Below are 12,801 nucleotides of genomic sequence, written 5' to 3' on the forward strand. Positions count from 1 at the left end.
GAGGCTCTTAAGCGTGTCCAAAGAAGGGCATATTTAGTTTTGGGTCCCTCTGTACAAGAAGGACATTGAGGCTCTGAAGCGTGTCCAAAGAAGGGCATGTTTAGTTTTGGGTCCCTCTGTACAAGAAGGACATTGAGGCTCTGAAGCGTGTCCAAAGAAGGGCATGTTTAGTTTTGGGTCCCTCTGTACAAGAAGGACATTGAGGCTCTGAAGCGTGTCCAAAGAAGGGCAGTGAAGTGTCTGAAGGACATGTCTTAGGAGGATTAGCTGAGAAAACTGGGTTTGTTTAGTCTGGAGAAGAGGAGGCTCTTGGAAGACATTAATGCTCTGGACAGTGATTTGAAAGGAGGTTGTAGAGAGGCAGGGATAAGCCTCTTCTCCCAGATAACAGAGTCCTGATGAGAAGGAATGGCCTTAAGTTCACTGAACTAAACCTCCCTTGCCATGGGAGGTTCACGTTGAGTATTAGGAAAAACTTCTCAGAAAGAATTATGAGGTATTGGAACACTCTGCCTAGGGAGGTGATGGAGTCACGATCTCTTGAGGTGTTCAAGAGCCATGTAGGTGTGGCAGTAATGAACATGATTTAGTGTGTGTGGTGGTGATGGGTTGATGGTTGGACTTGATGTGGGAGGTATTTTCCAACCTTAATGATTTTGTGATAGAGATCTGTAATCCAGTAAATTACTAGCTTTCTGAAGATTTATTTACTAATAATATTATAGCAAATAATTGCCATTATTTACTAGAATTTGATACTTTTCCACTTATATCACCTGAGATTTGCCCACTACTTGAACTGTTTTCCTTATTACATTCTTCTTCTGTTAAATCAGACTTCAGTGCATTGAGCTTTAATCCAGTAACTAAATCAATGAGATGTGCGGAGAAGTAAATATATAATGAAAATACAAATGTTTTAGGGATTTATGGAGGAGTCTGAAATGTGCTAGAGAACATCCCCTGTAAAGGATCTCTTTACAATTATTAGAGAAATACACCAGTAACAGAAATGTTGAAATGAACAGTGCAGTTTATCAAAAATAGCATCAACTGAACAGTGTTAGGTTGCCAGCCCATCTCCTCTACGATCCAACCCTGTGTTTTCATGATACAGTTAAGCTGATGTATTCTTCAGTTTGAAGTTCAGCTGTAGTTTATAATAAAACGTTCATAAATGTTAAAGATGTTGAGTATCCACAACAGATGTTATTCTGAAGGATGAAGCTGATACCTAGGGAAATACCTCTGTAGTTTTACAGAAAAACATATGATGTGCTTTATGTGTAGTAGAACCATTGTAGTCTGACCTACAGTTGAATCTGATCATTTCTAATTCTGATCTCCTTTCTCTGTATGGAGACAAGACAGTAATAGACCAAACTTGGAAGATGTTTTGGCCGAATTATTTTCTACAGCAAAATAAAAACCATACCATTGCCCCAAGCTTCACCCCCCAAGACAAACGAACCAAAACCAAGCACAGTTGCATCTAAGTTGTTTGGTAACATCTGGTTCTGTCTTTTTTTTTTTCTTTTTTTCTTTTTCTTTTTTTTTTTTTAATAATTGGCAGAGTAATGTTCTTTTTTTGTAAGAATATTTTGTAATACTAGAACTATTACCAGTTGGATATAAATATAATTGGACCTGAAAAATACCTTTTGTATTGAAGGTTGTGTTTGAAACTATTCTGATTTGCATTTGCTGGACCAACAAATAAAACATCGTTTCTATTCAGGGAGGTGGGGAATCAAGGATATAAAGATGTTAGTACCTCTAGCATCTGCAACCCCTAGCTATAGGATTGGCAGAGCAAGGGAAGCATAACTTGAAATAAGACAATTCTGATGATGCGAGACTTTTGATTATTTATGTTTTCCTCTTCAGGTCCTGATTGTCTGCAGTACAGGTTTGGCGGGGATTATGTTGCTGAATTATCAACGAGATTATACTACCTGGGTGCTGCCTCTCATCATTGTCTGCCTCTTTGCGTTCCTGGTTGCTCACTGCTTCCTTTCCATTTATGAAATGGTTGTTGATGTCCTTTTCTTATGTTTTGCCATTGATACAAAATACAATGATGGAAGCCCCGGGAGGGAATTCTACATGGATAAAGTTCTCATGGTAAGTTCCCATAGCTCTCTTAAGTCAAAGCATATAGTTCCATAAGATGGATATCTTGAGAGTGCAGTGAATGCACTAGCTGAGTATAAATTTTGTTTTTTTTTTAATTTAGATTACCTCACTGTCTTATTCATGACTTGATCAGCCAAGAGCGGTGTGATGAGCATTGAATAAGTAGTAAGACCTCCCTGATTTAGTATTATCAGTGCTGACTTATACCTGCTGTCAGGTGGATGAGCAGTCCTCATACGGAATCGTACCTTTGGGTATCATTTCTTGTAAATGGTGTACTGCAGAACAGAAGGCAGCAAAACAGTACGGAAAGATATCCTTCTTGTTGTTTCCTAAAAAGGATCTCCCTTGTGATGTGGAAGAAAATAAACATCAGAATATTCCACCTCACATAAAGCTAGTGACCATACTGAAGTTTTTTTTTTTTTTAAGACAGACAGCAACCTGAAATACCTTCTCAGTCTCATGCATAAAAGCTACTGGTTTTATGTTCTGTGCTGTAGCCTAGATTCTGTGTCAAGACCCTTTGCACAGTTCAGGTTTTTTTTTTGTTCTTACTCCCTGTTCAGTCTAGCTGGAGAGTAAGACGCAAAAATTCTGCCCCTCAAATCATTCAGTTCGTTGATAATTAGATGATTTCTTGATAACGTTTTACCACTTTTAGTGGTCCTTTGCACCCCCAGGTGTAGGCTAGAAGAAGACACTCATGACTTCTTAGCGTAATTTTTTTTTCTGATTACTTGTTGGAAAACTGTGCCAAGAATTTAACATTAAATGCTGCTAAACACTGCAGAATCTAGGGTATATGGTAAAAGAGAGTGCTGTCTGATGACTTGCATTTTAGTGCAGAGTAGTAGTAAAATGCAACATACTGTCTAAGAAAACAGTGCAGATCAATCACAAAAACATTGCAGTTTTCTTCAGTCAACAGTAGGTATCACAAAATGCTAGTAGCTAAGGTTTACTGAAATTTGATACAGAGCACTTGCCTTTAAGAGGAGAAAATAGGTGAAAAACAGCTCTGTTAGTCTTTGAATGGGTAGTTTTGATTGGGGAAAATTTGAAGAATGTGCATTCAGGGAAGTCAGGGAAATAAACAAGACTTGGCAAGTAATTATCTCCAAGTCCCTCTGTTTAATGCTGTTCTGCCATTACACTTAACTCTCAAGACAGGGTTTAGTAACTGCAATTTGGTTTTGTGACAATTGCCCTCCCACCTTCCTTCCCCAAAAAAGGAGGACTCCGTGGACAATACAAAAGTTGTTACGGCACCCCATGACAGATGGTTGTTTGGCTTCCAATTCTTCAGAATTTGATGATGGGGAGAGCCTAGTGGTGGGTCTTTTAATATTTTATGGACAATTTTACCCAAGAAAAGTGGAAGAAGGAAGTTGCCTTGGCTTTTTGAGTAGTTAGATCTCTAAAGTTTTGTATTTAGATTAGATATTTGAAGTCTGCTCTAAGAAAGCACTTTTCACGTTACTGCTGTTTTTCAGGAATTTGTGGAGAATAGTAGGAAATCTATGAGAGAAGCTGGCCGGGGAGGTGGAGCTGAGGGCAGAGAGCTAAAACCAATGGTAGGTGCAGATGAGGAGGTGGCCATCCTCCAAGAGTTTCACTTTTACTTCCTCTCCCTCTTTGTCTTTACTGACTGCACTTCTTCAGGAGAAGTTTTTGTTCTCTGTATCACTCAAGACGTTCTGCTTTTTCTGTTTGTGAGCTTGCCTATCACCTGGATGGCAGAGTTTTTGTCACAGCTGAGACCATCTCCTGTAAAAGTAAGATGAAAGGAACTGTGTCATATGAAACAAATACAGTATCATTTCATCAGGCTTAATAGTGAATGCTGTGAGGTATACAGATAGTCTTAACTGCTGAGAACTTTCAAAATAAGATGACTCTGGAATTTGTTAGATTATCCTGACTTCAATCTGCTTTCCAGTCTTGAAATAAGCTGTTTTTGTTTATCTTACAAACAATGTAAAAGCCTGACAAATACTACTGAGCACATCCATTGCTGCAAAGTAGAACCAGGCATTTAAAGCTGTCACCAAATTATTTTATACAGTGCCAAGGGATTGTGTACAGTGATTCCTTTCAACCTGCTCAAATGACATTTCTCCCAGTTGTTTGTTTTTATTGCCAACTACTTATGTTGCTTGTCTCTTTGTGTGCTCTTTCCATCTCACACTGTCAAATATGCAGACAGTGAACAATGCATCATCTATGCTTCCGCAGCCTGTCTTACTTATGATGTGCCTATTAGGAAGGCATTGCATGTCTGAGTAGCCTGGAATAAGGAACAGCCTTACATGGTGCAAGTAACAGATAGGTGGATCAGTTTGGAAGGTGGAGAACTGAGAGCATATGATGGAAAGCCAGGCTGGGCAAGGTATGAGTTGTCATCGTGCAGTATGACTGTGAAATACAATCATCTTTGATCATTAATTTCTCAGAATATTTGGGTCCTAACTCAGTTCTTCACCAAGTGGACAGTCTGTTAATCTAATGAGATCCAAACAAGTGTATGCTAATAATTAGAATTTTTTTAGCTATATACCTGAAGCCGTGTTGCATGAGCAGTTTCTGACCTAGCTGGAATGAGTTCCTGCTGTAGAACTGATAGATGTGTAGCTTTGCGTGTTTTGCTATTTCCTTATAGCATACCAGTTTCTAGGTTTGCTTAAGCCTAAATGCTTCTATGTCTGTACATTTTAAAAACAAATTCTATGCTTGTTTACTGTTTCATTCGGGGAGTAATTCTAGCTGTTCAAACACTGACTTTAGGATTTTCAAAGTGATCTAACAATGAGGCTGCTGTTAAAAATGATTGAAAATTGGGTTTGCAGACCCTCTAGTCACATTCACAAAAATTATCCTTCCACAATTTTATGTTAATGTGAATCAGCAGTTTGAATTAGAGATAAAGTGGTTTTCTGCTTATGCTTTCCTCACTGCTTGCACAGACCAGTACTCAGACCTGTACTTGACTACCTAAAGCTTCAATTATGAAAGCTTTGTATCCGTTCCCCTCGTAAAAAGGCAAAGGAAGTACTGGCAAGTCAAGCGTCTTTTTGTTCTTGTAGAAACATGACTCTAGGCGCTTGAGCTGGCAGTGATCAGAACTCCTAGAACTGCTGGAGAAGATGCTGAGCACTTCAGTGTCATGTGCTGAATTACTCCCAGTTCTGCTGTTCATTTGATAGTCTTGTTTGGAACGGATGGGGCCTTGTTTTCTCAAGAGGTCTCCCATTTTGGGGTGTTAAACCCAGATGAATAAGATGAATATTAGGCCCTCGCTTCCTGACAGGGGCTGTGCACGGCATAGGTAGTGGCAATTATTACTTCTGGGAAGTTTCTGATACCTTGCACCAAAGCATTGATAAAGGTTTCAGATACATCTGGATTAGGATCATTAATAGGTCTGTTCTGTAACTGTAGCACCTGTAATCCCAAAATTGGATGTTTCAAAATCAGATTAATTTTTCTTGGAAACAAACAACAACAAAAACAAACCACCAAATAATCTTTAATGTTTCGCCTCAGTTTTCTTGAAATGGTTATTTTCTAGGCATGACAGTTAGTTCTAAAAACGGAGTGCCCCAAATGCATTTGTACTTTTGACAGATACTAATACCAGAGGTGAGGAAACATTTAGAATGTCCGGTCTCCAAAGAGACTGTCAAGAAAACCTTTCAGTACTTTCTTTATAGTTTCCAGTGACCCTTTTTACTCAGTTTCTCCTTGACCTATGGCATTTGTCTAAGACTATACTGTATGACTTTGTTTTCTAGGCCTCTGGAGCAAGTTCATCTTGAAACTAGCCAGCCATATTGGAACCCATTGACATTCCAAAACAATATATATATATACATATATATACATATATATATATATATAAATAATCAGCCAAAATCAGAGAAAAGGAACAGGGATTTAATACTTTTTTTAACAATTATTTTTGTGAAACATGTACTCTTTTCATACGGGTGGCTTTTACAAGCAGCTTTATCATTGTTCCATTTTTTTAAATTTATTCATTGTAGTCATAGAAATGTTGATTCTTATCTGCTTGATATTTCACAATCTGGAGGAGGTATCATTGCAAGGATAATTTTAGTGATGATTGGGTTTAGAGACAGATTTCCAACGACATGGCTAATCTGCTGAGAGTTTTTTTGTTTAGTTTGTTTAAGTTTGCATTAAATTTAGTACAGCTACACATAAGCAAAACCTTCAAATCAAGAAAAGTATTAAATTTAGCTTTTTAAAAGGTAGTTTTAGTGAGAGTTAATTCAGTTCTTACTGGTTTGTAAGCAGTCATTTTATTTTACAGCCCTGGCAGGGCCCAATTTTGTTTATCAATATCAGCTATCACAATAACCAACTCCTCAGGTATTCACGTGTGTGGGAGCCCTTGCATCTCCTATTCAGCAGAAACTAGAAAATGGGGAATAATGATTTTTATATGCAATTTACTTCATGTTTTACCCTACTTACCCTCTTACCAATTCCTCCCTCACCCTGCCCTGAATTCAGTAGCCTCCTTGAAACGTCAGCAGTGCTCCTTTAGGGACGTAGATTCTCCATATGAGCAATTTAAAGAACGGATTATTAAAGCTCAGTCTTAGTCATACTCATGGTTAATTCATGACTTGATGTAAACATGCGGAGGATGGAAGGAGAAATGAACTGTAATACTGTACAAACAAGTACTCTGTGGTTCATTTCATTTAATGTCAGAGAGGTTTGGGATGTGTAAGGGACCGTTCCTTGCCTATTGTTTCACCCATCTTTCTGTGTACTGTAGCAGGTGGTTAAAACAGGAAAGGGCAGAGAAACATTTCTTTGGAAGTGTAACTGCCTGGGATAGTTAACCGAAGTCATCGAATAATGATAAGAGAACGTGTTTTGTTTTGTTTTTGTTTTTGTTTTTTAAAAAAGCTGTAGTAGTATGGTTCTGAGATAATTGCATTTCTTTCAGTCTGGAAGTTCACCAGATATGAATGCTAATATTTTGTTCAGCCTAATGTAATGGTAAATGGTTAAAAGTGTATTTGCTAAGAATTCATGATCTGTCAATGCTATATAGTCCTTTTGTTACAATTTTTTTAAGAAAACTATTTTTGTTAATGTAAAGTTAATACTTCAGAGCAGAATTTTTAAACTTATTGCACTAAATATAAGCTCTGTACAAATAAATAATGCCTCAGTGGTTTGATCACTCCATTCAAGAAAACGTTTTCAAAGAGAAAAGCCCTTCTGTGGAAGCTTTGCAATGGAGTGGAGAGGTATGTCTAGTTAAAGAAACTCAGTTGTACTCGTGGTTTAAAGAGTAAGCAGTTCTCTGTGCTTCCTTTCAGAGGATCAGACGTTTAAAAAATAGAGTGTCATGTAATTAATCAGTGCTCTTACCTTTTGGCAATAGTGAAATGTTTCACCTTTGCTTCTAGAAGTCATTTGATACTTACATCAGTTTAGTTTTCTTTCAGTAAGCCAATTAAAAAGACTTACTGTTTTCATATCACAGAAACCAAACTGTATGAAAAGAAAATAAAAATATATTTAGAGGTGGTAACTTCTGGGGAGGTGGGAAGACAGAATTACCCAGTCTTGCAAGCACTAGACACTTGTTTAACCAAACTACATCAGCTCCACTGACATCAGGAGGGCTCTCTTAAGTAGTGAAGTTGTAAGATACATTTTTGTGTATGTGTATGTTAACTGAACTAGAACTTCGACCTAGGATTCAGACTGGAGCACTGACTGGTGAGGCCTCTCAATGTGAGCTAGAAGTCAGGCTATCTAGAAGAAGCCCCGGAGCAGCCTTAAGCTTGTGGAGAGAAAGCATTCCTGCTGTTAAAGCTGTTGCTAAAGCTGCAGTTGCACTGAACACTGTTGTCTGTGTAGATCAGTGGGGTTTAGCAACAGAAATTTAAAAACTGGCTCGTATGAATCCTAGAAACTGGATTCCAAGGCTAAGAGACTTTTCACATACCCAGTTGCTTCCAGAGAACTGTAATTTCCGTCTTGTTGGAAATTATTGGAGGTGCTTTGATCAAAGCCTTGGATTCTGCTCATTTTGACAACAAATATCTGCCGTGACAAGTTCTGCAAGTTTGTGCTCTCCGCTCACTGGAAGTGGGAGCTTTTCTCTGCAATCGCAACTAGAACTGCAAGTGGAAACAAATTTTGTATTTTTGTATGACTTGACGGTGCATCATTTTTATAGCAGTTTATCCTGTTTTAAGAGCAAATTTGATTTATTTACATGGTGTTTAAAAGTTACAGGCAACACTTTTCTATGGGTAGCTGTAACGTTTAAGTGACAAACCTATATCATTACGGAGTTCTTAATAAAATCATATGCACCATTCTTGTGTATATCTGGCGTGCTGAGCTTTTCAGTCATGCCAAACTGCATTCCATCAACATGCAGGCTTTCCAGTGGCCCTTCAGAGCTTTTGAATGTTCTTTGAAGTGAATTGCAACCAGACTACAAGCTGTCCCTTTCCAATGTGGTCTTGTGCAAGGAGATAAGTAAAAGACTGGAGTCTAAAAAAACAACTTTTCAGGGCAAACCTAAACTCTGCTTTCCTCCCTTAGTGGAGGTAGTGGAGAACACTTGAAATGTAAATCACTAGTTGGAGTTAAGGTGCTAGGGACTTCTAGTTGAGATGGATTAAATACTCTTTTTGCCATCAGTATATGGAACTGCTTTGTGGGAAGCAGTCTGCACCAGTTAGAGTGTGATGCTGCACTGGGAGTAACACTGCAGGAGGAGCAGATACAGAAGTAATCTCCTTGGAAAGTCCACTGAACCAAGCAGTGCTCGAGGACTGGTGATTTGAGCCAGTGTAGTTACTGGTTCTTAGCATTTGGTTTCTGTAGAAAGTCTGGAACATAGCCTCTAATCAGCTAGGCTTCATAGGAAGAAAGCTTGCCATTCTTTTAATTGTTTAATTCTTCTCATTCTGTTATCCTCCATCTTATTTGGAGGCTGAGCAATGTGTTATTGTTGCTGTGGCAGAGGTTTGAACTAGATGAGGTCCTTTCCAACCCCTGTGATTCTTTCAACCCTAAAGAATCTTTGTTCTTTTAGCTCTCTCATTTCTATATTGCTCTTTCAGTGAAGGAGTACCACACAGCTGAGTGTCAGCTCCCCCTGTCCCACCGAACTTAGCCCATGCCTTCTCACCTTCCCAAGGCAGTGATATCACCTGGACTGAATGGGAGGGGGAGTAAGTGCAGAGCTGAAATTCTGAGATGGTTTTTTTTGTGTGTGATACCACTCCATCACTGTGCTTGCTGTGATTAGGAGTGCAACACATTACTTCTACAGTTTCAATGCTGCTCTGCAGCTAAACTCAGCACGTGGTATGGCCAATTTAGAACTGCATCTTCAGCCTTCTATGAGCTTGTGTTCATACTCCCAGCTGCCAAAAACAAGATTGGGTTTTACATGTGGCCTTAGCTTGGTATGATAACCCAAGGATGTTCTGTATAAGGAAGCATGCCCTAGAAGGGACAACATCAAGTGGAAAACCAAGTGCATATTGTCGTGGGGTTCACCCTGCCTGCCAGGTAAGCCCCTACTCCCCTTGTGCCTTCTTTTCCAGGAGGACTGGGAGAAGAATCAGAATGTGGTAGAGACAGCTCATTAAATAATGGAAAAAAAAAAAAAAAAAAACCATCAACCAAGTGTTGCAAAGGCAATCCCTCACCACGTCCCACCAGCAGACTGATGCCCAGTCAATCTCTGAGTAATGGCTACTTTGGAAGACTCTCTCCCTTCCCCTGGTTTTATTTCTGAGTGTGATATTCCATGGCACAGAGTATTTTTTGTGTGGTTTGGAACAGCTTTCCCAGCTGTGTCCCCCCTCAGCCCTTGCCCACCCCCAGCCTCCTCTGCAGGAAGGGAGAGACAGAGAAGGCCGTGACCCTGTGGGAGCACTGCTCAGCAGTGGGTTTGTACACTGTGTGCTACCAACGCTGCTCTGATCACAGATCTAAAACGCAGTACCATATGAGCTCCCGTAAAGAAAATTATCTCTGTTCCAGCCAAACCCAGCCCCCCAGGTCCACTTACCTAACTGTTAACCCAAGACTCACTTCCCACATTTCTGTACAGCACCTTCTCAGGGTGGTTACTTCTTTCTGAAAGGGCTTTTTTCAGAGTAGGCGATGAGTCTGCTCCACAGCGCTCCCTTTAGGGAGGGAGCAGGGTATGCTGACTCTTACTCTTTCAGCACAAAATGGGGATGTAAAGCAGAAATGAGCCCTGTCTGTATCGGCGTCCTGGCAACTGAGCAGCCAGCGCTGAAGACAACATATTTAATGTGCCCTCAGGGCCTGCACTTTAGTGGTTTGCTCTGAGTAGTTATGATGTATTCTATGAATGTATGTTACAGAGTCAGAATAAATGCATGTAGCAGACATATACTCGTCATCACCATCCAGTGATCATTTGGTTCTGAATGCATATTACATGATGTACTGAACACAGCACAATCATTTTAAGAAACATTAGAGATTAAAAGTAGATACCTAACGGTGCACATCCCAGTTATGTAAATCATGGCTTTGCCTGTGCAGATACTGTTTACTAAATCTGAACATCTCAAGCCCATTGTTTCTTGAACAGCTTGTGTGTCACGTTATCACTACTGAAGTTCTGTTTCATCTTTGTGAAAAAATATAGCTCCTTCCCAAAGGAGGAAACTCCTTCCCCTCCATGGAAAAAAAATACTGTTTCACAGAACAAAACCCAACAGACTTACCTGAAGCATTTCTTGCACTCAGCTTTTTGTTGGGATGATGGAAGTTTACTCTAAATATTAAACTTTTTCAGTGCTCTTCCAACTGTTTCACCTCTGCTGTTATTTCCATCACATTACAAGAGAGATAATGGAGATTAGTAACTTTATATTTCTTGTGCTCTGTAGCAAATACTGTTCTGAAGATTTTTTTTTTTTTCATATTTAGAGAGATGAGAGAAGAGATGAGTTATATCTCTTGTAATGTGGGTCATACACAGAAGGCAGAATTTCTGGTCTAGAATGGAACTGTGAGGTATCTTGCAGTGTTTGCAAGCTGATGCAACCAAGCCAAAGCTCTTTAGAGACATTAGGATTATGAAAATACTTCCAGGGATAATAGGTAGCGTGAATCCATCTAAAATATCCATTGGGAGGCTAAAATACTTGGCATTCATTTGAGAGAAATCAGCTAAAGCAGAACTACAGAAAACTAAAACTCCATCACATTCTACTCCCTTGTCTCACTGAAGCCATCACATGATGCGTCAATATACTGAGCACAATTTGGTATTTTAAGCATTTGGTAATTGTCTGTAAAATTGTAGGTCTCCCTCCAGAATGAGAGTTGCAAGAATTTTGAGGAAAAGGAATAGGTAACTGCAGAATTGGCCAAATGTCTGAAGTTTCAGAGACAGCTCTGGCATCTCTGAAGCATTGTGGTAGCAGTGGTGGCTACCACTCCTCAAGTGTGCCACCTCTGCCCTCTTGCTTGATGGAAATATGGGCAGGTAATGACCACTTCAGAAAGGTCTAGTGTGATTGTGAAGCCGAAGACTCCTGAAATCCAGCAAAAGCTGAGCACTGACTGGAGTCCCTGTGAAACTCATGATTTTTAACTTTAAAATAAAATACTCTGTGTGCTCCGGTGTCGGTACCGGATGGATCCGTCCCTGCTCAAACTGAAGAGTATCTCCTTAGAAAAACAGGGCAGTTGTGGGGTCATCTGCATGGAGGGGGAGAGGAGGAAGAACACAACAATAGCTTGTTTTGTTTCTAATATAGGCCAGGGAGCAAATGCTGGAGGCCAGTGGAGCCGTGGAGAGCAGAGTTTCACAGGTAGAAAATAATTCACAGAATCTTCATAGTAAAGAAAATTCACATTCCATTTCACAGACATCTCACAGCAATGTCCCCTGTGCCCTGCTTTTATTTTGCTCTCCAGAGCAAGAAAGGTGTAATCTTACGGAAAGGAATTATTTTTATACTTCGGATTGTGTTGCTGGTTACAGTAACTGTGATAAGGAGAAAGGAAGATCTTCCAAACAAATGTTAAAGGCTTGACAGTACTCCAAAAATTCTCGTGTTGTCATAGCCCATCAAAGCTTCATGCAAAAAAAGAGTTTTTCATCCTCTTTCACTCACAGTTCTAACAGGGAAGTTAAACCCCTGGGCTGGTTGAGTAATGTACGTTCAACTAAGATAAATTAACAACTGCTCCATTTTTCCAGTGGAATGCCACCTCCTTTTGGAATGGGAAAAGTAAATGTGAGACTGTTTATTGTTGTCTGAGAACTAGAAATGTTTTATACTGCAAGCTGTGAGCGCAGGAAGAGAAGGGAAATATAACAGTGCTGATCTAATCTTAGATTTTCTGTGTAAACTGACATTGTGCCAGAATACTGATGCAAAACTGTATTTTAGTCTAAGAAATGTATAGATTTTTTAATGTATCAAAATAAAGTTTGTTTTTTGGTTAAATAAGAAAGTCTTCTTGTCTCTCTGGAGGGCTGAGAGCCAGCTTTCCTCATAGGAATTCTGTCTGACAGCCCTGAAAGCAAGCAGAGTCCACCCAGGTCTGTGTCTCAGCTTTTGTGCTGTGTGCCGGCCTGCCCTCTAGATGGGAAGC

At 39.6% G+C, this 12,801-nt stretch overlaps 1 protein-coding gene across 3 annotated transcripts in view; it reads left to right on the forward strand.

Annotated features, from left to right (window-relative positions):
- Nucleotides 1-9,827, forward strand: part of SLC44A1 (solute carrier family 44 (choline transporter), member 1) — a 66,521-nt gene extending 56,694 nt beyond the window's left edge. For 2 of the 3 annotated variants that reach the window (XM_046905702.1, XM_046905703.1), the window contains 2 exons: nucleotides 1,888-2,124; nucleotides 3,633-6,044. In XM_046905702.1, the coding sequence (XP_046761658.1) occupies nucleotides 1,888-2,124; nucleotides 3,633-3,923 (528 nt within the window). In that variant the 3' untranslated portion in view covers nucleotides 3,924-6,044. Of the gene's footprint in view, nucleotides 1-1,887; nucleotides 2,125-3,632 lie in introns of all 3 variants that reach the window. The other variant, XM_003643040.6, reaches the window with a different exon arrangement.
- The last annotated feature ends 2,974 nt before the right edge of the window (nucleotides 9,828-12,801 follow it).

The sequence above is a fragment of the Gallus gallus genome, chromosome Z (assembly GCF_016699485.2).
Source record: "Gallus gallus isolate bGalGal1 chromosome Z, bGalGal1.mat.broiler.GRCg7b, whole genome shotgun sequence".
Classification (NCBI taxonomy): Eukaryota; Metazoa; Chordata; class Aves; order Galliformes; family Phasianidae; genus Gallus; species Gallus gallus.